Consider the following 26,205-nt stretch of genomic DNA (forward strand, 5'->3'; position numbering starts at 1 on the left):
AGCCAGACCAGAGACAGCTAAGATGGCGTCCTCGTACCTCAGAGCCTGAGTTTGGCCGTTTGACACTGCGCCTGGGGGAGCTTCAAAGACGTAGTCCCGGCTCCAAACCTCCCACCAGGCTTGAGCTGATTTTCTTCTAAAGCAGGACGACTCACCCTGAGAGCCCCATAATCACTGGAAGTGGCAGCCAAGTTCGTGTGGGACAGAGTGCTGACCAGCAAAGCCTTAAGGGAAATGTAGTTCAAGGCCGGAAAAGCGGCGTTGCTGTTGACAGAAGGTAATCAAATACCAGCCTGGGCCTGGCCACGGTGACCGTGCGGGCCGCGTCGCGGAGACTTCTGGGAGTGCTCGCTCGCCCTCGGAGTGCGCAGGCGCAGCGCGCCGAGTGGACATTTTGGTCTTTGTCCGCGGGTCAGTCCGGCCCCTGGGTCCACGTGGCGCGAAAGTAGGAGGTGGGATGTGGGCGTCTTGGGCCGGTCGGGTCGGGGAGGTTGAAGGGGAGGATTCTGGATCTGTTGGGGCGCGGCGCGAGGATGAGGAGTGGGTTTAAGAGCTTCTGGCCTACATGTGGGGTGGGGGTGGGGGTTTCTGAGGAGGGTTCGAGCGTGTGTGACCCTGAGTTTGTCCGTAAATTTGACTGGATGTCGGGATTATTGAGTGAGAAACTGGGTGCAGGATTGTGTATGGCTGCATCTGAGAGGGAGATGTAGGAGACTAGCATTGAGGTAATAATATCTGAGCCGCACTTCGCTTGTCGAAAGTGCTGATAATAACGGTGCCATCTTCGTGGAGTGTTTTTTATTTGAAGGGGGGAAAAAGCTAAGTGATAAATGATTTAAAAGTGAATTTTTATATAAAAACACATTTACTTTTAATTGGAGTAGAATGCAGATCACCGTGGTTTCTTCTTTTTTAAGCAAGCAAGACTATTTCGAAGGCACTTTTTGTTCGTGGGGGAGCTTGAGACGATCTCAAATCTCCTGATCTTCAGGGTATTTTAATAGGGCTGCTGTTAAGTCCTAGATTAAATGCCGACGTTGCACTTTGAGCAACAGCGTCATATAGCACAGAAAGCCCAGGATTCGAGTCAAGGGTTTGGAGTTCCAGGTTAGGTACGGTTATCTTCGTTCTTTGAAGAAAATTTAGTTGTTGGCAATGTTTATTTACTAGTCTGACCTAGTTTCTAGGTGTCTGACTCCTAAATGAATCGAGGTGTTTCCAAGTTGAATGGATTTTGTGAAGTAATAAAGACCGTTACTCCTTCTACAAAGATGCTTTTTTTAAGGAATCCCCACAGTCATCCCTAACAGAATTTTAAATAATAAGAGTTAAAGTAATTGGGTACCAATTTAATATTTACAAATCAACAGTCTCCAAATAAACAACAGCCAGAACACATAATAGAAGAGAACTATTTACAATAACAATAAAAAAATGAGAAACAGTATGCAAAATTATTAGAAAAGAACTTTAAAAAAAAGTGCTGAGAGGAATAATATATTAATTAGATACACCATGTTTTTAATAGGAAGACGTCATAAAGAAGCGTGTGCAAATTTAAATAAATTTAATAATTCAGTGTGATCGTAATAAAAGTATCTACAGTTTTTGGGGGGGAGCGGGGGAATTAGATAAACTGACTATGCACCTCACATGGAGAAATAAACTAGAATAGCCAGTAAAACTCTGAAAAAGAAAAGCAGTTGGGTGTGGGGAGGTGGGAGCCCAGCGCTAATTTTTTTTTGTTTGTTTTGTTTTTTGTTTTTCAATTCCAGTATAGTTAACATACAGCATTATATGTTTCAGGTGTACAATATAGTAATTTAACAACTGTATATATTATTCAGTGCTCATCAAGACAAGTGTACTCTTAATCCCTTTCAGTTGTTTCACCCATCCCCCTACCCACCCACTTCCCCTCTGGTAACCATCTGTTTGTTCGCTGTAGTTAAGAGTCTGTTTTTTTTGGTTTGTGTCTTTTTTTTTTCCTTTGTTCGTTTGTTTTGTTTCTTAAATTCCACATCAGTGAAATCATATGGTATTTGTCTTTGACTGACTTACTTAGTTTTAAGATTATACTCTCTAGATCCATCCATCTAGTGGTAACGTATTTTAAAATATAAATCCTTAGAAATTAAAATCGTATTGGTGTTAGCATGAAGCAGGCAACATCTATAACTACAAATGTATTTTCTTTTTGGCGTGGCTATTTCACATCTGGAAATTAACCCTACAGATGTACCTGCATTTCCATGAAATGATATAGGTATGAAGTTGCTCATTGCAGGTGTAGGTAAAGATTAGCCATCACTGGGAGATTCGTTTAATAAAATTAGGTCCATCTATACAACAGAATAATACACAAGTGTACAAAAGAATGAGGAGGATGCTTTTTGTATATTGACACTGAAATAATTCTAAAATGTATTGTTCAGTGAAAACAAGATGCCAAATGTATGGTATGCTTCATTTGAAGTAAGAAGAGGCAGAATAATATATGTTTGTATTTGTTTCCATTAGAAAATTCAAAAGATAGGCAAGAAACTAATAAAAGTGGCTATCTCTGTTTGGGGTGGTGGTACCGGGATAGGTAGGGCAAAGGCAAATAGCTTTTTTTTTTTTTTTTAAGATTTTATTTATTTGAGAGAGAGTGATTCACGCGTGGGGGTTGGGGGTCAGAGGGAGAGGGAGAAGCAGATTCCCTGCTGAGCAGGGAGCTCAATGGGGGGGAGGAGGAAGGAGGCCTCCATCCCAGCACCCTAGGATCATGACCTGAGCCACCCAGGTGCCTGGGCAAATAACTTTTTATGTTGGTTTTCTAAGTATATGAATTTAGTATTTAAAAGTTAAAGTTTTGTTTTGTTTTGTTTTTTTGTTTGTTTTTAAGGAGGACATAGGCCATGGAGCCAGACTGCCGTTAACTCAGAAGTCTGCCACTTTGTACCTTGATGTACTTAAACCTATGCCTGTTTCTCATTTACTAATAGAAAATAATAGTATCTAATTCATGGGGTGGTTGGTTGTGCAGATTAAGTAAGGAGTTCTAAGTTCTAAAAATAGTGCCTGGTATGTAGTAAGTACTCGATAAATGATAAATAGCAGTATTATTACTATCTGCAAAATAATAGTTCCTTAGAAATAGTACAGCCATTTGTACTATTTCTGGTAGATATTTCTGAAAGATTCAGATGTATAGATGTTCTTTTTTTATTTCCATGTTTAAACTTTTTTTTTTTTGACATTTCCTTTTATAACTGGAATGAGGAAGTTAAGATTTCTGTGTTCAAGTTACATTCATCTTTAGAAACCCATCATTATCTTTTTCATGAAAATGTTCTTTGATTTCTGTGGTTACTTTCTCATGGTTGTAATTCAGAACCTCTGATCATGTTTTTTAAAAATCCCAATTGTGACTTACTTTTGGCCAGAGTACATCAGAGATGATCTTCAAATTGCATAACATCAGGAGAGACATATCATTAGTGATTATATTTTTCCCTTTTTGACCAAAATGAAATCTTTATGATTTACTTTGGTACCATATGAATGTTCATTCCCCATTGATTTAATGGATGGTTTCAACACTGATAAATAATCCTTGGCTAAATCAGCTTCTTTAAGGGTTGGAAAGTGGTGATTTCCTAGTTTTTAAAATTCCTTTTACATTTATTTGATTGCAAACCTCAAATTGTTTCAAATTTTTCTGACTTGTAAGCATCATTATAAAGTTGTGTTCTAGTAACTAAAACTAGTTTTCTTTCTGATACTCATATTACCACAGTTTTAGCTGGTAGACATTCCTCCAGTCTGACTCCTACTTCATTTTGACTTGCTGCCATTTAATTTGAAAACTTTCTTGCACTCCAGGCCCATTTTCTACCTTCCCTCTTAGCCTTCGAATTTGCCATTTCTCCCAAGGAGCTCTGGTTCCTTTTATTGGAGAATGGTATTAGAGCCCAAGATCTGGGTGCTGACGTTCTCATTGCTGCAGCAGTAATTTTGTTTCAAGGCATTTTGGGGATAGAGCTAGAAAATCCATTTTTAAAAATCATGAGTTCATATAAGTATTTCTAATTCAATTTAAATTTTATGATATTTTTATCTAATAATTAGCTCCTAATTGTATTTCATAGTAAAAATTTTGAAACATGTTAACATAAATGCTTATTTTCTTTGTTTTATCTTTCAATATAAGGAAAGTGGTTTCACAGTAACATTACTGGTATTAATAGTAACCATGAACATACTTTATCACATGAAAAATTTCTTTGTAGCTATTTTGTCCCTAGAATGCATCTCACTAAAGATGTACAGTCAATTCTCTGTTCTAAAGTCTAAATCCTTTCTTTGGGGAACTTTGTTACTCAAGTTAATGTATAGTTGGGTTCATTTGTTTCAATTTGTTTTCAAGTTCAGGGACTGCTTTTTAAAAAATGAATTTGATTACTTAAAGACTAACTAATGGGGGCACCTGGCTGGCTCAGTTGGTAGAGCATGAAGGTTTTTATCTCGGGGTTGTGAGTTCAAGCCCCACATTGAGTATCACGATTACTTTAAAAAAATTTAACGCGATTACTTTAAAAAAATTTAAAAATCTTAAAAAAAAAACAAAAAAATTAAAAGAAACTATATATTTATGTGATACAACAACAAAAGAAATACAACTCACAATGATAACATCTCATTCTGCTTCCCTCACCCATCACATTCTTTGTCCCAGCCAAGTATAGTTTCTTATGTGTCCTGGAGATCTCCTTAATCATTATTTTTTTTCTTTTTAACTGCTGTATAAATAAGATGCCATTGTGTGTGTTTACCATAGTTGATTCAGTTGTTGGACATCTGTTGTTGGACATTTGGGTTGTTTTCAATCTTTTGCTGTTACTAATTGCAGTAATGAATAATTTTTTACCTGTGTCATTTTGGACTTTTGCAGGAGTATCTCTAGATTGCCGTAAGTGGAATTGCCCATATAGCTAGGTACTTAACACTCTACTAGCAATGTACAAGAGCACCTTCTCTGCTAGAACCTTACCATTAGAGTATAGTGTTATTATTTTATTTTTTGCCAAAGGCATAAGTGAAAATTGGTATCTCAGTGTAGGTGTTATTTACATCTCTTATGAGGGAGGTTGATTATCTTCCATATGTTTAAGGGCTTCATGTATTTATCTGGGAACTGTCTGTTCATATCCTTCTCATTTTTCTGTGGGGGGTCCCATTTTCTTCTAGTAGCTGTACATTAGAAAAGTTAGCCCTATGTGAAATGAGTTGCAATTTTTTTTTCAAGTTTAAAAAATTCGTTTTGACGTTCATTTTTCTTTTTTTAATTTATTTTATATATATATATATATTTTTTTTTTTTTTTTTTTTTAAAGATTTTATTTATTTATCTGACAGAGAGAGACACAGCGAGAGAGAGAACACAAGCAGGGGGAGTGGGAGAGGGAGAAGCAGGCTTTCCACTGAGCAGGGAGCCCGATGCGGGGCTCGATCCCAGGACCCTGGGATCATGACCTGAGCCGAAGGCAGACGCTTAACGACTGAGCCACCCAGGCGCCCCTTATTTTTTATATTTAAAATTTGTTTAAAGATTTTATTTTTAAGTAATGTCTGCACCCGATGTGCGGCTTGAACTCACAACCTGGAGATTAAGAGTTGCATGCTCTTCTGACTGAGCCAGCCAGGCACCCCTCTTTTTTAAAAATTCTGTTGAATCAGGAGGGTTTTGTGTTTTTTTTTCATGTAGTTAGATTTATCAATCATTTATAGTCAGAAAGCCTTCACCAGTGCTTTCAAATCTTATAATTTTTATAGGGTTTCATTTTTATATTTATATGTTAGTCCATTTAGAGTTTATCCTGTTGTATATTAGGCATGCATCCTCTTTTTCCAGTTGGCTACCCAATTCTTCCAACTCCATTTATTAAAAGTTCTTAAGTTTACTATTTTATTTATTTGTTTTTAAGTTTATTTTAAAATTCCATTTTGATCATAAAATAAATTCTCACATGTATTGGTCTATTTCTGGACTTCATAGTCTCATCCATCTTCCAGTCTGTATTCATATACCAATATTTATCTTTTTATTATCGAATCTTTATAATTTTGGTGTAGCTAGTCTGTTATTGCTTGTTCTTTTCAGAGTTTCCTAGCTATTCTTCTTTCTTTTTCAAGATTTTATGTATTTGAGAGAGAACGCGCATGCACACACGTATGTACGTGCTTCCAGAGGGTGGGAGGGGGAGAGAATCTCAAGCAGACTCCCTGCTGCGTGCGGAGCCCAGTCTCAGGACCCTGAGATCATGACCTGAGCCAAAATCAAAAGTCAGACACTCAACTGACTGAGCCACCCAGGCGCCCCCTTGCTTATTTATTTTTCTTTTTTTTTTAAAGATTTTATTTATTTATTTGACAGAGAAAGAGAGAGAGCACAAGTAGGCAGAGAGGCAGACAGAGGGAGAGGGAGAAGTAGGCTCTCCGCTGAGCAAGGAGCCTGATGCGGGGCTCGATCCCAGGACCCCGGGATCATGACCTGAGCCGAAGGCAGCCGCTTAACCGACTGAGCCACCCAGGCGCCCCGCTTATTTATTTTTCTCTGTAAGCTTTAGAGTTAACTTGTCTAGTTCTCGGGGGGAAAGGCTTATTTTTATTGGTATCGCATGAAATTTCTACAATAACTTAGGAGAAAGGGACATTAGATCTTTATGATGTTAAATACTGTCCATGTACATGATATGTATTTTATTTATATGTTCCAGTTTCCTTTTGGGTCCTCTGGAGTGTTTAAATTTTTTTTCATAACAGGGTTTAGACCTTCTTACTAAGTTTATTTCTAGGTACTTTATCTTTTCTATTGCTGTTTTACAACAATGTCATTTGTTGTGGTATATGAGAAAGTCGTTGATTATCTATAAATTAATTTTATTTCCAGCTTAATTTACTGAATTATTGCTTATAATTATATAATACTTGAGACAGCATCCTTATTTTTATTAGAACGTAATAGAAGCTCCTCCAGTGTTTGTTTTTGCATTGGATAAGATGTTGGCTTCTGTGGTCAGATATAGATTATGATTACCTATATATACATTACCCATGCTGCCTGGAACTCTGGGGATGTGAGTAGAAACAAAAAGCTTAAGGCTGAAGCTACTGCTATGCCTCAGATGAAACAACCAGGAAAGATCACATTAATCAAGGAAAACAAAAATCCCCCCAAACTCTAATACTGCAGTCTTAAAAAAAAAAATCAGGCGGAACAAAATAAAATGTCCATCCTTTTTTTTTTTAAGATTTTATTTCTAAGTAATCTCTACACCCAGCATGGGGCTCGAACTCAGAACCTCAAAATCAGGAGTCATATGCTCTACCGACTGAGCTAGCCAGGCACCCCAAGATGTCTATTCTTACTTTGTTTTCTTTTCATTCCCTCCTTTTGAGTGACCTTTTCTTCACTTAGTTTCTCTATCATTGTATTCTTTTTTTTTTGTAATTTCAAGTTTTTATTGAAATTCCAGTTAACATATAATGTAATATTAGTTTCAGAAGTAGAATTTAGTGATTCATCACTTAACCTATAACACCCAGTGCACATCACAACAAATGCCCTCCTTAATACCCATTTAACCCATTCCCTCACCCACCTCCCCTCCAGTGACCCTCAGTTTGTTCTCTATAGTTGAGTCTGTTTTTATCATTGTGTTCTTTATATAGCTTTGCTTGCTTCTTAAAGTTCTAAAAATTCATTTTGTTTTCATTTTTCTTTGTTGCAGTATTTTTCATGTGAGTTCACTCAGCTGTTTGAAAGTTATGCTGTTTGCTTTCACTGTTTTTCTTGTAGTATCTTTGTATGGATACAGACAAATTATTTTGTTTACTCATGTTTGCATGAGATAGATTTTTTGAGACCATTAACCAGGAAAAAGGAAACATAATAGCATTCTGTGCTTCAGAGTTTATGTGCCTCTTCTAGTGTTTAAAGCAAATGAGTTCCTCACCCTAACCTGGTTGAAGCCGACTTCTATCTCCATCTCCCTGTTTTCCCATAATTCTTCACAGTACTTGCCTTCCAGAATGATAAATTCACTTTTAGAAGTTACTAAATCTGGGGACACCCTACTCCCAAGTACTTTTTAAGCATACTCCTGCTTTCCCCGCAGTCCTTTTTTGTTTAATCTAGGTCTTGTTTTATTAGATCCCTTTAGGGTGAGGCCTACTCATCCAGTAAAGAAATATTAGCTGCACAAATCTGAGCTTTTTAAGTTCTTGGAATCCCTCAAAGCATTCCCAGTTCTTCCTAGGCTTCTTTGCAACTTCCTGTTTAGGCCACTTGTGGGTCTGCCTTTGGTACATGGAGTTTGGGAGGGGTTTTTTGGTTCTAGTTTTGTTGTTCATTATTAGACTCAGTTGCAACAGTTCTCACTCACTGTCATTCTGAGGATGAATATTTGCTAATTATTTCTGAGATCTGTTATTTCAAAGACTGCTCACCATTATGTAGTCTTTCTTGCTGTGCCTGCCATACTGTTGTGGTCCCTGCACCATATCTACTATTTTGGGTGTTTGGGGCTACATTTAATATAATTTAGAGTGAACGTATTCTCTCTGCTAGTTTTACAAAAGATAATAGAGTGTGTATTGGCTGCCCACCACCCCCATTATTCTTGATATTTTGTATAGTTTTCAGAAGAAGTACTTGAAAGATTCAAAACTAAGCAGCCACCATGCTCCTTTGAAACCTTTCCTTGCCTCTTTGACTGTTGGGTGTTCCTAGGATTCTGTCCTTGATTATCTTCTTCATATACTGTGTATATTCTCTAAGCAGTCACAGTCACATTCCACCTATGTCTTCAGCAGCACTGATAGTCTCACAGCTGATAAATTCCCATTTCCTTCCTGGGCTTCCTAGGCCTATTCTGAGCTCCTTACGTATATGCGCAGTTGCCTGCATGTTACCCAGAAACCTGACACTCTGGATGTCCAGAATATCAAACTTGATCTCCTTTCCCCTGCAGATTGTCTTCAGCCAACTCACTCCCCCTATTTCTGTGTACGTTACTGTTTAAATTATGTTCTAAGCCCTCCATTTCTGCCACACCGCAGCACAAAAATTGGTGACCAAGCTTTTTCAACATACATAGTAGATAGTGTGTATGTGTATAAGTAGTAACTCAGGTTTTCAGGATTTTGCTTTTTTTTTATATGATTTCAACTTTATAGAAAAGTTGGATTAGTTCAGAAAGTCCCATATATCCTTTACCCAAATTTACCATTTATGTTTTGGTTTTTTGCTATATTTTTCCTTCTTTCTTTGTCCAAATATTTGCATAATTTTTTTTAACCATTTGAGACTAAGTTGAATACATGCTTCCTTTATAAGTATTTCAGCATCAATTTTCTAAGAACAAGGACATTGTTTTTCATGACCATAGTATGGTGACTAGAATCAGAAAATTTTTAACATTGACACATTGCTACTATTTAATACAAAATCCATATTCAAATTTTGTCAGTTGTCCCAATAATGTCCTTAAAAATGCTTTTTTTTTTTTTTTTTAAGATTTTATTTATTTATTTGACAGAGAGAGACACAGCGAGAGAGGGAATTCCACAAGCAGGGGAACAGGGAGCCCGATGTGGGTCTTGATCCCAGGACCCTGGGCTGAAGGCAGATGCTTAACGACTGAGCCACCCAGGCGCCCCTAGAGGACATTTCTAATACATAGTTTTAATCAGATTATAATACAAAGTAAATGTTAGGACTCCAGGAAAACTTTTTGCAACTTTATTCCTGAATACTGTAAGAACGATTTCCTATGCATTGTATCCTCGTAACTTAGTTCTGATAGGCATCCACTGCTGTTGTCATAGATGTGAGTATTAAATTCATCCAGGAATAAGGGCCATGGTTAAAATCCACTCAGGAACCTATGTAGGAATGTGGTGGTACAGAACAGTAGCAACCAGTCATGTAAGGTATGAACAGCTTTCCTATGTAAATGAAATTCTGAGAAATAATTCTCTTTTTTACCCCATTTCTGGATGTGTGGAAACTTAAATGGTTTAATGGGTATGGCTTTGAAATTTAGGTTTCAGATAGTCTTAGTCCCTTTGCTTATTATAATTGTGTGTGCTTTAATCTCTAAGGCAAAAGGTCATTACTTTGTTCTTTTTCACAGGGCTGCTTCCTTGTGTACCTGGAAACTGCACCTGCCTCATCATTCAGAAGGCCTGGAGGCCCCAGGGCTCAGCCTGAGTTCTAGGATGGTACTTTGGCCCCCAGCATTAACATTCTAGTGCTGTGTCATTTCCCCAAAAGCAGGTTATAAACTGACCAAACTGTATGTGATCCTCTGTTGAATAAGAAGACACTCTGGATGGTGGAGAACAAAGTGGAAAGGAAATTTGTTCAGGTGAGTGAATGGCAAGGCAGGTTACAGTTGTTCAGGCAGCATTGATACCTTTGAAATACTCAGGGATGTTTTCTTACAGTCCCTAGACTTGGAGTATTTACTTGGTATGAATTCTTTAGATACCTGAATTACATTTACAGTCATCATTTTTTCTGCTTCAGTACTGTATTATTTAATCAGATTTTTTAGATGCCCCTCTTATCTCCATTCTGGGTGTCAGCACTTCACACTTTATTTGTATTACCTCTGTGTGATTGTTCTCCCTTTCATTCATACCCTCATCTCATACCTCCCAATGTGTATAGACTTTTTTCCTCCCATGCATTGTCTTTTATAGGTCTTAAATCTTTATAAATTGTCTGACATTTAGGTTCCTTTTTATTACTTGCCACCTTCTTTCATTCTTTCAGTGGTTAAATGCCTCTGAGTTATGTTTTACATCTGTAATCATGCTTTCTCTTGTCTTCTTATCGCACCTTCTCCCCCATTACACATCAACAAACAAAGCCTCCCTTTCTCTTCCACCCCCATATACCTCTTTCAGAAGTTGTTGCCTTAGCAATCAGTTCTGCCCTTTTCTGCTGTATGTGCATATAAATGTTATGAGTCTGTGTTTGGTTTTTAATATAATAACATGAGCTTGTAAAAATTGTTGAACATCAAGGTGTACAGTGAAAAAGTCTCTTAACTCTTACTTCAGTCCTATAGATTTTTTTCTAAAGATGCAGTCATGGGGCGCCTGGGTGGCTCAGTCCGTTAAGCGGCTGCTTTCAGCTCAGGTCATGATCCTGGGGTCTTGGGATCGAGCCCCACATCTGGCTCCCTGCTCAGCAGAGAGCCTGTTTCTCCCTCTCCATCTGCCTGTCACTCTGCCTCCTTGTGCTGTCTCTCTGTCAAATAAATAAATAAAATCTTTAAAAATATATATATATATATATATATATATATAAAGATGCAGTCATTTTTAAGAGTTTCACATGTAGCCTTCTTGAGGTAGTCTGTGAATAAACCATATATTATATATCTATGCTATAAATATGAATATATACGTATGTAAGCCCTCACTTTTCCTTTTCATATAAATGGTAGTATGTATTCTGTTGGGTCCATAGTGGTTTTTGTTTGTTTGTTTTTGTTTTCTGGGAAGGACTCTTATCAACACATTTTATTTGACCTGTCTTCTATTTATGGACATTTAGGTTGTTTCCAGACGTATGCTTTTGAATACACAAGTGCATATATGCTTATTTATATTGCTTCGCAGAGGTAGTGTAGATACAACTCTATGGTGATTTATCCTAAGTGGAAATGCTGAGTCAAAGTTATGTTTATTTATAGACTTGACAGAAATAAGCATGTTCTCAAAAGTAGTAAACCAATTTACATTTCTCTCGACATGGTATATTCATATAGTTGACAAGTATTTATTGAATGTTATTATTAGGTACCATTTCAGTTACTAAGGAGATGTCATTGATTAAAGTTTTCAAAAATTCCTCCCTCCTGAGGAAGACACGCTGTGAGTAAATAAGTAAAAATATATGTTCTATCAGATGGTGGTCGTGCTCTGGAGAAAAATTAAAGCAAGGAAAACCAGCGTAGAGAAGGCCAGTTGGTAGTTATAATTTTAAATCAGTTGGTCAGGGAAAGGTCTCACTAAAAGCATGACGTTTGAAAAAAAGATGTGAGGCATGTGCAAGTGAGGCATGTAATATTTGATGGAAGAGCATTCAGCCAGAAGGAACAAAAAGTGTTAAAAGCCCTGAGGCTGGAGCTTGCTATTTTAGAAATATTGATCAGGGCAGAGTAGGCTGGCACACAGTGAGCACAAAGGAAAAAGAACAGGTTTGGTTAGGTAACAGGCCGAATAAGAGACTTTGGCCTTTATCTTGAGTGATTTGGGAGACCATCAAAGGGTTTTGAGCAGAGGAGTGGTAAGATCAGAATTATATTTTGGCTGTTGTATAGAAAATAAGGTATAGGGGGCCAAGGCTAGGAGATTAATCAGAGGCTATTGCAGTAATCTAGGTAAGAAAATGGTAGTAGTTGAGCTAGTGACAAGTCATATTCTTATATTTTATTTTTTTAAAGATTTTATTTATTTGAGAAAGAAAGCGAGAGAGAGAGAGAGAGAGAGAGAGAGATCACGAACAGGGGGAGGAGCAGAGGGGCAGAGGGAGAGAGAAAAGCAGGGAGCCTGATGTGGGGCTCCATCTCAGGACCCTGGGATCATGACCTGAGCTGGAGGCAGACACTGAGCCACCCAGGTGCCCCAGATTCTTAAGATATTTTAAAGAAATAGCTGACAGGATTGGCTGATAGACTGTTATTTTTATTTATTTATTTTTTAGGTTGTATTGTTTATAAGAGGAAGAGGAATCACACTGATAACTCCAGGGTTTTAACTAGAAGAGAATGCGTTAACATTTCCTGAGATAGGAGGACTTCAGGAATTTTGGGAGATATATCAAGAGGTTTGTTTTGGACTTGTTGATTGTGACGTGTCTACTGATCATTTAAGTGCATATTCATATAGGCAGTTAGATATACAAGTCAGGAATTTAGGGAGATAGAGAGTTGTGACCTTCTGTTCTGCCGTACTAATAAGCTGCTTTATTTACTGATGGTGTCTCTGTATTTCCTTGCTCCGTCCTACTTTCCCTACCATTTAGGGATGCTGGTGGGTCCACCAAGTCTTCTGTATCCAGCCTACATTCCTGGATTCTGTTACTAGAAACAAGGTGATGATTTGGCCCCTGAGGCTGTGCCTTATGTTTTCGGAGAGCATTGTGCCTGAGAACTCTTCCTAAAAACAGCAATGGCAGCTGCCTGCTAACAATCCTCATAAGATGTTAGAATTATAGCTACTTCCTACTCTTCTCAACAATGTAGTTTTCCCTTTTTTTTTCCTTCCCTGTTTTTCTTTATCCTTCACAGATGTGAAAAGTGAGCAGAGATGTTCTTATTTTACCATTTTAGAAGAAAGGATCTATTTATGTCATGTGAGTCACCCCTGTAGGAATTCTCTCACACTTCTGCTTGATTGGTGCCTTGACCTGAGATGTTGCTTTATCTTTCTAAGTGTTTTCTTATCTTTTGCTTTTATTTTTTTCCCCTTTTTCCTCTCACTGGAGGTGGCTCCTAGAACACTGCATTCTGCCTTTCCTCCTTTTCTTTATAAATTAAATCCCAGAGACTCATTTTTTAAAAAGATTTTATTTATTTGAGAGAGAGTATGTGTGTGTCTGCGTGCAAGTGGGGAGGAGCAGAGGGAGAGGGAGAAAGAATCTGAAGCGGACTCCATGTGCAGTGCGGAGCCTATCCCACAACCCGTGAGATCATGACCAGAGCCGAAACCAAGAGCTGATGCTTAACCGACTGAGCCACCCAGGCCCCCCAACACTCATTTATTCTGAAGTTAGAAGTAACTCTATAGTACCAGTTTTTATTTTTCCAGCCTTTCTGTCTTGCCCACCATAATTTTACCTGTTTATACGATAAACAACTGTCTGATTTGTTTCATTCTTTTTGTATCACTGAAGTCATTAATATAATACCCAAATTGGAGATTTCAGCTCATTATTTTCAGGTCCAGAGAGATTACCTAAAACCAATTTCATATTATGTCTGGATTATTTATTTTCTCATGATCCTTGAGATATGGTCAGCCAAGCCTTTAAAAAGATATACTTTAATCTTATCAAGAGAGGACGTATTAACTAACCATGAATATAAATGTGAACGTATTTTCTTTATAAAATTCTTTGAATCTTGGCTTTTGATTACGCAATGTTCTACCTATTCAGGTCCTACTTATCATTTAAACATGTTCCTCTTTTGTTGATCTCCCCTTCGACCATCCTGTTTCACATTTTCATGGAAATTGAAAAGTCCTGAGTAAGTTGTCTTACATGTTTTTATATTTTGGTATCTGGAGTCTATATTATAACCTGTTGAAAAGAAGGCCCATGTTCTGTCTCCCATTTTGATTAAATATGAGATACTTATTAACTAATCTATGAATTGTTGTGGAAGGATTGTTACTGATCAGTTCTTCTTTTTCAGTTTTTTATCCATGAACATTTTCAAATATTAAAATCTGAAAGAAGAGTATAGCATTCTCCCATATAGCCACTATGTAGATTCAATACTTATTTTGCTATGTCTGTTTTATATGTCTCTCCCTGTGTATGCATATTTGTATGTGCTGAAACGTCATGACACTTCACCTCTAAGAAATTAAGTATTCATTGTCTAAAAATAATGGCATCACTCTACATAACCAAAATATCATTACTCCTTAGATGGATTAGCTATAATGCCCTAATATGTAATAATTAGTCCATATTTAGATTGCCTCATTTATATCCAAAATACTTTTATAGCTTTAAAAAAATTTTGTTCTTTTTTTTTTTGTCTTTAACTATACCCAGTGTGGAGTACAGCTTTTTTTAAAATGCCAGAATCCAGTCAAGGTTTAGACTTTGGATTTGGTTGTTGTCTTTTTAGTCTTTAAAATCTAAGTTCTCTCTCTTCCTTTTTTCTCCCATGGTATTGCCCCTGGCATTTAAAAAATTTCTGCCATCAGCCATTCAAAGAAAAGAGTAGAGCAACTAATACAATCCAGCATCTCAGGTTATAGTTAGGATGTTAAGACTTAGCTATATACAAATTCGGTTTAAAGATACTTAGTATGAAACATTTTAGGAAAAGTGAATCTGATTGTAATTAGAAGTTCAGGGAAAGATGCTCATAAGTAAGAGACAAGATTGGAGAAACCTTTTTAGGAGCATGTTATTGGAGCTGCTCTCAGGAGGTTCTGTAGATTCTAAGATGGTCAAAAAATAGGAGGGGTCAAGTTAAGCCAAGAAGGACATGAGGAACATAATATGCATAATTTATGTGATTCACTGATTGCATAATTAACATGCTTGACAGGCTCTTCCTCGGGTCTGGTGAATTTCTTTAAAATCTGTTCAGAATGCTCTTCTTCCAGATACCTGTAAGGATCACTTTCTTCTTTTATGTCTTGAATCTTGCCTTCTCAGAGGCCACTCTATCTAAAATTAAAACTCTACCCTTCTCTGATCTTTTTTCCATAGCAGTTACAGCTTTTTAACAAACCATCTTCTTTATTTATCTGTCCACTATAGTGTAATCTTGATGAGGACAGCGAATTTTGTCAGTTTTGGTCAATATTGTTTATCCCTAGAGCTTAGAAGTGTGCCACGCACAGAGTAAGGAAAGAAGGTATTGAATGAGTAATGAGAAATGTTTTGAGTAGCAGTTTTCAGACTTCCACTTTTTTTTTTAATGACAGCTTTATTGAGATTTAATTCACATAACATAAAATGCATCCTTTTAGAGTATACAATTCAGTGGTTTTTAGTATATTCCCAAGTTGTGCAACCATCACCACTAATTCCAGAACATTTTCATCCGCACGAAAAGGAAACTTGGTACCCATTAGCAATCATCTTTATATTCTTAAAACTTGAGGACCACTTGGATTTTAAAAATTTTCATAACAAGTAAAAGATCTGTATGTATGGTGACAGATGTTAACTAGACTTGTAACCATTTTGCAGTGTATACAAATATCGAATCCTTGTCGTACACCTGAACCTAAAGAACGTATAATGTTATGTCAATTATACCTCAATTACAAAAAGTAAAAGGAAAAAATAGTTAACGGTAGGGGCGCCTGGGTGGCTTTTTAAAAAAATAGTTAATGGCAAATTTTATGTTGTGTGTTTTACCACAATGGAATATATAAACAAACATGAGACCTTTTGGTTTATGTGGACTTTAGTGATATTTGCCTTATTTAAAAGTAAAATTGAGAAACTTTTAAAAGTGTATTTATTAAAAAATAATAATAATCCCATTACTTGTAAATTTAAATTATATTTCTTTTTTTTTTTTTATTAAAGATTTTATTTATTTGACAGAGAGAGGGAACACAAGCAGGGGGAGTGGGAGAGGGAGAAGCAGGCTTCCTGCTGAGCAGGGAGCCTGATGTGGGGCTCGATCCCAGGACCCTAGGATCATGACCTGAGCCAAAGGCAGACACTTAACGACTGAGCCATACAGGTGCCCCTAAATTATATTTCTTAATAAAAATAATTTTCCAGGGACACCTGGGTGGCTCAGTCAGTTAAGTGCCTTCAGCTCGGGTCATGAGCCCACGGTCCTGGGCTCAAGTCCCACATCAGGCTTCTTGTTTAGTGGGGAGCCTGCTTCTCCCTCTGCCTGCCACTCCCCCTGTTCACGCTCTCTCTCTGTCTCTCTCTGTCTCTCTCTCTGACAAATTTAAAAAAAAAAATAATTTTTCAAAATGAAAAAGTTTAGTGAGAAGAGAGGCAGTGTTTGTCATATCTGTATCTTTAATGTCTGGTTTAATAGAAGACAGCTCGATTTCTCATTTCTGCTGTTGTAACATGTTATTTTGGTTGAAGTATATGAAAAAATTGTGACTTCACACAGATATAGTTAGAAAGGGAGAAATATTTCAGTAGCCTTTTCAGATAGTTGTGGATATTCTTTGGTACTACATTAACACCTGATAAATAATTTTTTCAAGATTAGCTGCAATATAGAATTTGAAACTCTGTATTTTTTTGTTTTCTTAGGTAAAATCTGTTGGTCTGTCTTAAAATTTGAGTGGGTCTCTTGCCCATGCATGACTTTTGAAACATCATGTATTGGTCAATTGAGTTATACAGATCTTTCAAATATTAACATATCAAAGTCTTTTTTTTCTTTTTTTTTTTTTTAAAGATTTTATTTATTTGACAGAGAGAGACACAGCGAGAGAGGGAACACAAGCAGGGGGAGTGGGAGAGGGAGAAGCAGGCTTCCTGCCGAGCAGGGAGCCGGATGTGGGGCTTGATCCCAGGACCCTGGGACCATGACCTGAGACGAAGGCAGACGCTTAACGACTGAGCCACCCAGGCGCCCCAAAGCAAAGTCTTTTAAGTATTGGGACCTATCAATCTCATGGTGAAGGATACAGATTTTCCAAAATTTTAATTTTTGTTTGAAAACTCAAATTTTATCATTGGCAACATGTACTGTCAGTTGTTTTTCTTGAAATAATTCTCACTTCGTTCTGTCTCAAGAAAGTACCTGCCAAATAATACCCAAGTCTGAATAACCATAATTTGTAAGGCAGTCATTTATTAATTTATTGAAGTAAATTAATAGTGCTCCATGAAAAAAGTGACTAGTTTAGCTCACAACTTATTTAAGACATCTTTTTGAGACAACTATTATCCTTTCATGTAGAACAGAAGTATTTGTGTAGTATAGAATTTTATTTATTATACTTTTTCTCTTTCATGGAATTTATATTTGTCATACTTTTGTTTCCTTGGTTTTCTGTATTTAGCACAGACTCCATAGAATAGTTAAAAGCTCTCTAAATACTAGTTTCCACATGGTCAAATGCATTGGGAAATTTTTTTCCCCATGGAGATTTACCTGTAGAATTTTTGTCCTTCTGCTCCAGTCAGAACTGGCTGTACTTTGACCTGATAGCTCTTATCTTGTAGTTTTTCATCAACATTATCAAAGACTTTTTTTCATTTGTTTTCTCCATGTTATATCCCCTTTCTTGGATTCTGTATCACCTTCTCTGTCTACTAATTTGGTGGAGCTCATCTAGTAGCATCCTGAGAGGAAAGGTGCATTGAGATAAAATTTTTTAACATTTGCATACCTGAAAAATGCCTTTGTCCCATTAGATTGGTAGGCTAAGCTTAGAATTTTCCCTCAGAGTTTTGTCTTTTAGCTTCTCGTGTTTCTGTTGAGAAATTTGGTGACATTCTGATTCCTGTTCCTTTCAGTAATACATATCTACGTGTAGTTGGGTGATATATATGTGTGTGTGTGTACATATATAATAGTTTTTTTTATTTATGGCCTCTTTCTTTTGAAATATCATGGTGATACATGTAGGTATGCATCTTGTTTTCATCATGCAAAGTACTAAGTGTGCCCTTTAAGTCTAGAGATTCATGGCTTACAGGAGAGGAAGCTTTTTTTTGTTTTGTTTTTCTTTGAGTATTTCCTCTAATCAGTGTTCTTCTTTTGTTTTCTGGAACTTACTTCACTCAGCTAATATGTTACCTTGGTTTATGCTCTGAATTTGTCTTTTAAAAAAATTTATTGAGGTCTAATTCACCTACAACATTATATTAGTTTTAGATGTACAATATATTTTTTTCCCTAAGATTTTATTTAAATTCAAGCTAGTTAACATATAGTATATTATTAGTTTCAGGGGTAGAATTTAGTGATTCATCAGTTGCAAATAACACCCAGTCCTCATTACATCAGGTCCCCTCCTTAATGCCCATCGCCCAATTACCCCATCCCCCCACCCACTGCAACATAATTGATGCTTGTATATATTATGAAGTGATCACCACAGTAACTCTAGTTAGCATCTGTCAACACACATGGTTAAAGAACTTTTTTTTCTTCCGATGAGAACATTTAAGAACTACTCTCTTAGCAACTTTCAAATATGCAATACGGTATTCCTAACTGTAGTTCCCATGCTGTACATTACATCCCCATGACTTGTTTTATAACTGGAAATTGTACCTTTGACCCCTTTCACCCATTTTGCCCACACCCCAACCCCACCTCTGGCAACCATCAGTATGTTCTCTATCTATGAGCTTGGTTTGTTTAAGATTCCATATAGAGGGGCGCCTGGGTGGCTCAGTTGTTAAGCATCTGCCTTCGGCTCAGGTCATGATCCCAGGGCCCTGGGATCGAGCCCCGCATCGGGCTCCCTGCTCGGTGGGAAACCTGCTTCTCCCTCTCCCACTCTCCCTGCTTGTGTTCCCTCTCTCGCTGTCTCTCTCTGTCAAATAAATAAATAAAATCTTAAAAAAAAAAAAAAAAGATTCCACATATAAGTGAGATCATACATTATTTGTCTTTCTCTGACTTCTTTCACTTACTGTAATATCCTCAAGTTCCATCCATGTTGTTGCAAATGGCAAGATTTCGTTCTTTTTAATGGCTGAATGATATTCCATTGTATGTATGTACTGTATTTTCTCTGTTCATCCATTGATGGACATTTAGATTGTTTCCATAACACGGCTGTTGTAAATAATGCTGCAGTGAACATGGGGGCACATATATCTTTTTGACTTAATGTTTTCATTTTCTTTGGATATATAACCAGAAGTGAATATGGTTAGTTCTATTTTTAATTTTTTTTTTAAAGATTTTATTTATTCATTTGACAGAGACACAGCGAGAGAGGGAACATAAGCAGGGGGCGTGGGAGAGGGAGAAGCAGGCTTCCCGCGAAGCAGGGAGCCTGATTCAGGGCTCGATCCCAGGACCCTGGGATCATGACCTGAGCCAAAGGCAGACGCTTAACGGCTGAGCTGCCCAGGTGCCCCTATTTTTAATTTTTTGAGTAACTGGCATTGAATTTGTTATCTTTTTTTTTTAGATTTTATTTTTATTTTTATTTATTTTTTAAAGATTTTATTTGTTTGAGAGAGAGTGAGCAAGAGAGAGCAGGGGGAGAGGGAGAAGCATACTCCCTACTGAGCAGGGAGCCCAACGTGGAGTTTGACCCCAGGACCCTGGGATTATGACCTGAGCCAAAGGCAGACACTCAACTGACTGACCCACCCCGGCACCCCTAAGATTTTATTTTATTTTATTTTTATTTTTTATTTTTTTAAAGATTTTATTTATTTATTTGACAGAGACAGAGACAGAGAGCAGGAACACAAGCAGGGGGAGTGGGAGAGGGAGAAGCAGGCTCCCTTCTGAGCAGGGAGCCCCATGTGGGACTCGATCCCAGGACTCTGGGATCATGACCTGAGCTGAAGGCAGCCGCCCAACGACTGAGCCACCCAGGCGCCCCCTAAGATTTTATTTTTAAGTAATCTCTGCACCTAACATGGGGCTCAAACTCACAACCCCAAGATCAAGAGTCTCATGCTCCACTGACTGTGCCACCCAGGTGTCCCTGAATTTGTCTTCTTAAAGCTTCTTCCGGGAAATACTTGTCACTTGGGCTTATATTTCATTGGCCAAACAGGTTAGCTGGCCATGCCTGAGTTTGCTAGGGTGAAGTACTATAATCCTTCTCCAGTAAGAGGACCATGTTAATTAGTGAATAATACAGTCTAACTTCCCACTCCCCATCTTAATTTCAAAGGAACTTTTTGTTTCTTGCTTACAGAACCAGATTATTGTTTCACTGATAAAATATCATCTGTCTGATTGGTTTTAGGTTTTGTTGTTTATTGTTCCTTACCTATATTTCTCAGACATTCTTATTTTTTCTTTTGATGTTGATCTGTCTTATTAGTAGGGGTTCCTCAAATGTGTTTGAAATATTGGCTGCGACCATATTTAAGACTGATCCACTAAAAGGTGATCACAAGTTCTTTCATGCCTGGTTGCTTCTAGTCATCTGGTAGGTTTCAGTGAATCAAAAGTAGAATGCCATGGGGTGGGGTACCTGGGTGGCACAGTTGGTTAAGTGTTTGACTCTTGGTTTTGGCTCAGCTCATGATCTCAGGGTCGTGAGATCCAGCCCTGTGTCAGGCTCTGTGCTCAGCAGGGAGTCTGCTTGAGATTCTCTCTCTCTCCCTGGGCCCCTCCCACTCATTCTCTCTCTCTCTCAAATAAATCTTAAAAAAAAAAAAAAAAGTGCCTGGCTGGCTCAATTGGTGGGCTTGTGACTTTTGATCTCGGGGTTGTGAGTTCAAGCCCCACGCTGGGTGTAGAGATTACTTAAAAATAAAATCTTAAAAAAAGTGGGGGAGGGGAATGCCTTATGGACCAAGGTCTCCACAGAATGATTATACTGCTTTACCCACACAAACCCTGATGTGTCCAGGTCCTTTGTTTTGGTCAAAAAAAAAAAAAAAAGAACAGGTGACAGATAACATCTTGGAGGGGTATCTACTGAGTTTTTTCATGGGCTTTTCAGGTTTTTCAGAGAAGGAGCCTTTCATACCCTGCTCACAGGTATATATTACCTGAAGGCCAACCCTTTTGGGCATGAGCTACAGACTGTCCTGGAGGGCTCACCATATTATGTACAGATCTAATCCCATTGGTTTCAGTGTAGCACCTCTCCCTTATCATCTCTTACTGGATGTCCCTGAGCCTGGAGCTTCTCTGATTAAATTTCTGCAAAGAATAATTTCCATTTCCTACAAAGGAGTGGTCCTACTGGGAGGGTAGTGCTCCAGCTGCACCTTATATAATCTTTTCTTCAGCTACCATCCTTTATTCCTTCTTTTGAGGTACTTGATTCCCTTCATTTCTTTAGTCTTTCTGATATTTTGTGGCATAAATTGGTTTGACATTGGCATCTTCTGCAGTATCTTTACATACTTAAACTTCCTCAGTTCTGCTGTGTTGAAAATCTTTTGTGTGCTCTTATGTTATCAGGAAATTTGTTAATGTCTGTGTGTATTGATGTCTCCAGTCCTGTCCATTTTTTCTTGTGAGCTTGTACCATTTTCCCTTTTCTTGTCTTTAATTGGAGTTTTGGAAGGAAGCAGTTGTTGGTTAATTCCTTTCCTTTTCTTAGACATCCTGGGAGACTTTCTCAATTTTATGTCATCTTTTTATCCTACTTGTTAATTCCTCATTGTTGGTTACATTCAGTTTGCTGAACTAAGAAATGGGAAAGGGTATTTTTCAAGAGTAATCCTTAAGCTCTGTGTGCCCATGAATGTTAATTTTCTATGCAGATATCCTCCACAAGCGTTTCCTTCTCAAAAGTTATTTGGTGACATTGGTCATGAGGATTTTTTCATACTGTGAGGTGGGCTTCCAGAGTTCATCCCAAAAGCACAACCCAAAATTTTATTACTAGTAATGGGAAAACTCATAAATAATGGTAACATAAAGCTAACATTATCGAGTGCTTACCATTTGTCAGCCACAGTACTAAGCACTTTATACATTAACTCCTTTAAATGATGATTCTTTGTACTCCATTTTAGAAGAAGCCTGAGAAGATGATGAGCAGATAGAGAGGCAACAAGACTTGGGAAGGAAGTTGCATCCATCTCCAGTAAAGACTGAGGAAAAACAAAAAGCAGTGAATATAAGAAAATTGGAAAAATACTTCCTCTGATCTCAGACATTATATCTTTTAAGGGCAACATCTTTTTCAACTTACCTAGAAAGAATTTGAAACACAGTTTAGCTTATAATCATGAGGGAAGTTGTGTAGGAAAGAATCATCAACTTAATTTAGTTTGGAAATCCTGCCACAGCTTATTCTTTATGGTAATAACCCCCTTTAAGTGTAAGTCAGTGTGAAAATGCCTTCAGTTAAAAAAGTTTGAACGCTTTCTGAAAACAGAGCATTCATACTGGCAAGAAACCCTATGAATTTACTGAATGTGGGAAAACTTTCACTCACATGTCACACCTCATTAAATGTAGAAGTCAGGCTGGAGAGAAACCCTGTTCTAAGGAATACTGAGGAGCCTTTAGCTAGATGACAGATCTCATTGAGCAGAAGAAAATTTTTACTGGAGAGAAACCAGTGAATATAACAAAACCTCATTGAGCATTAGAAAATTTATACTTGGAGACAAAGCTTGTAATGTACTGTGTATTATAAAGTTTTCTCTTGAATTTTATCCCTTTACATTTGAAAGGTCATACACACAGAGAAGCCCTTCAAATGTAAGAAATGTGGAAATACCTTCAGCCAAAAGTAAATCCTCATTCATCAAAAAATTCATACTGGAGAGAAACCTTGTGAATGCGGGAAAGCTTCCATTCAGATGTCACACCTCAGTCAGCAGAGAATTTGTAGTGGGGAAAACCCCTTTGCTTGTAAGGTATGTGGGAAAGTCTTCAGCCACAAATCAAATCTCACCGAGCATGAGCATTTTCATAATAGAGAGAAACCTTTTGAATGTAATGAATGTGGAAAAGCCTTTAGCCAAAAGCAGTATGTCATTAAACATCAGAACACCCATACTGGAGAGAAGCTTTTTGAATGTAATGAATGTGGAAAATCCTTCAGCCAGAAGGAAAACCTCCTTACCCATCAGAAAATTCACACTGGAGAGAAACCTTTTGAGTGTAAGGATTGTGGGAAAGCTTTCATTCAGAAGTCAAACCTCATCAGACACCAGAGAACTCACACGGGAGAGAAGCCTTTTGTATGTAAGGAGTGTGGAAAAACCTTCAGTGGCAAGTCTAACCTTACTGAGCATGAGAAAATTCATATTGGAGAGAAACCCTTTAAATGTAGTGAATGTGGAACAGCTTTTGGCCAGAAGAAGTACCTCATAAAACATCAAAACATTCACACTGGAGAGAAACCCTATGAATGTAATGAATGTGGAAAAGCCTTCTCTCAACGAACATCGCTTATTGTACATGTGAGAATTCATTCAGGTGATAAACCTTATGAATGCAATGTATGTGGAAAAGCCTTCTCTCAAAGTTCATCTCTTACTGTGCATGTGAGAAGCCATACAGGTGAGAAACCCTATGGTTGTAATGAGTGTGGGAAAGCTTTCTCTCAGTTCTCAACCCTTGCTCTGCATTTGAGAATACACACAGGTAAGAAGCCTTATCAATGTAGTGAATGTGGGAAAGCTTTTAGCCAGAAGTCACACCACATTAGACATCAGAAAATTCATACTCATTAAAAACCATGTAAATATCTTAAAAATTGGAAAGCATTGACTAAGAATTTAAGCCTCGTAGCACATCAGAAATAATCATGCTCAAGGAAAGTATCACAAATGAGGAAAACAAAAGCGAAAAACGTCCTGGACACCAGGGAATTTATACTGAAGAGAAAGACATTTGTATGATAAAAGTCCTGCACCCAACAAAAAAGCTGATGGTGCAGGTAATGCTGAAACTTTAGATGCATTTCCACTAAAATTGGGAATGGGAAACATGCTTCTTATTGCTGTCTGCATAGATCTGGAGATTTTCACCAATGTAATAAAAAAATAAGTTGTAAGTTTTGGAAAGGAAGAGACTTTTATATTGATTTAGCAGAACAGAAGAGATTCTGGAAACACCTATGCATTTATTAGAATTTAGACTATGATAGAAATGGCAATGGGAGGTGAGAAGATAATGAGACTATGTAAACAATGATTTGGAGGTAACCTGTTCTCCAAGGAAAAAAACAAACCATGAACTATACACCAAGGTAAGATCCAAGAGGATAAAAACAGGAATATGAAAAAGCTATATACTGAAATGGTTATGACCTTGGGAGTAGGGAAACATTCCTTATAACAAGTTCAAGAATACCTAGATTCTGAGTTTGTATGCTTAGGAAATATATACCAGTCTATTTACTGTGGCATGATTTGTAGTAGCCATAAGTTGGAAACAACTTAAATGCCCATCGGGAACAAAATGGAAAATACTTAATGATGAAATACTGTATATCTGTAAAATTTAACAAGCAAGATCTACATGTATTACAGAGAAAGATCTCAAAAATCATGTTGAAGGGGGAAAATGAAGTTGCAGAATAACACATATATTACAATGACATTTTTGTAAATTTTAAAACTTTTCTCACAAAATTCAGTACTATGTATTGGTAATGGATACATATATGTATGTATGTTTTTAAAATGTTTTTGAAATGGATTGGAAGATACAGACCAAACTCTTGATAGTGGTTGCTTGTGAAGAGTGGAGAAGGGAAAGGGGATGAGTGTGGGAGGGATGGGATGGGGACTGTTTAAAGGGACTTCAATTTTATATATAAACATCCATTTCTCTTAAAAACTAAAAAGACTGCAAGTAAATATATCAAAATACTGGATAATTCTGGATTGTGGTATATGGATATCTTGTCTTATTTTTTGTACTTTTCTGTATTTTTAAATTTTCTCAGAATTAATAAGAATGGGGGTGAGGATGGGAACACTGTACCTGTAGAAATCATGTTCTAATGGATTCATTCCCAATCAAGTACTAAACTTTTTATAGAAAATATTTCTAAAATTTTATCAATAATGAGTGGATGGACTTGCTCTCTATGTAATACGAAATTATCTATTTTATTAAAATTAAAAATGACAGCATAATCCAAATCTGTTTTATTTTTACATGTTATGGTGTGCACTGTATGGTCTGTCTTTACATTTCTAACATTACTTTGCAACATACCATTTGAGCTTAGAAATTTTTAAGAACTTTTGTTCAATAAGTGTACATGCACATACTTCATATAACTTGTCTTTTTCAGATAAACTGATTTTGGAATACCAATTTTGCTGTCCTGTACATTTTCATGAGAACAACTTCAGTTTTGGGAGAACCTGGGTGGCTCAGTTGGTTAAGCTTCCAACAATGATCTCAGCTCAGGTCTCCCCTCCCCCCTTAAGATTTATTTATTTATTAAAGAGAGTGGCGGGGTGCAGAGGAAGAGGGAGAGAATCTTTGAGCAGACTCCTAGGTGAGTGTAGAGCCCAACGCTGGGCTCCATCCCAAAACCCTGAGATCATATCCTGAGCTGAAATTAAGAGCCAGGTGCTTAACTGAACCACCCAGGCACCCCAAATCTTAGTTCTTTTTAATATGAAGTCCCCCACCCCCTTTTTAAAAAGGTTGTTCTATATTAATCTACTGAGGAATTATACCACATGTTTGTACACCATTTTATTTTTTTAAGATTTTATTTATTCATTTGAGACACAGAGATAGAGCATGAGCAGGGTGGGGAGACAGAGGGAGAGGGAGAAGCAGGCTCCCTGCCGAGCCAGGAGCCCAACGTGGGGCT

The 26,205-nt window shown here is 37.4% G+C and overlaps 1 protein-coding gene across 7 annotated transcripts; it reads left to right on the forward strand.

Moving 5' to 3' along the window:
* Window positions 1–12: 12 nt before the first annotated feature.
* Window positions 13–25,516, forward strand: ZNF146 (zinc finger protein 146). Of its 7 annotated transcripts, none has more exons than XM_032390370.1 (4): window positions 13–277; window positions 10,182–10,415; window positions 12,767–12,889; window positions 23,090–25,516. In XM_032390370.1, the coding sequence occupies exon 4, from the start codon at window positions 23,219–23,221 to the stop codon at window positions 24,095–24,097; it is 879 nt and encodes a 292-aa protein (XP_032246261.1). In that variant the 5' UTR covers window positions 13–277; window positions 10,182–10,415; window positions 12,767–12,889; window positions 23,090–23,218; the 3' UTR covers window positions 24,098–25,516. The 7 variants fall into 7 exon arrangements, 5 of the variants coding, with proteins under 5 accessions (XP_032246261.1, XP_032246260.1, XP_032246258.1 ...); XR_004297702.1 differs by lacking the exons at window positions 13–277; window positions 23,090–25,516 and adding exons at window positions 348–452; window positions 22,424–22,975; XM_032390369.1 differs by lacking the exon at window positions 13–277 and adding an exon at window positions 348–452 and having other exon boundaries at window positions 12,738–12,889.
* Window positions 25,517–26,205: the final 689 nt, after the last annotated feature.

This window comes from Phoca vitulina, unplaced genomic scaffold (assembly GCF_004348235.1).
Source record: "Phoca vitulina isolate PV1807 unplaced genomic scaffold, GSC_HSeal_1.0 scaffold58, whole genome shotgun sequence".
Lineage (NCBI taxonomy): Eukaryota > Metazoa > Chordata > Mammalia > Carnivora > Phocidae > Phoca > Phoca vitulina.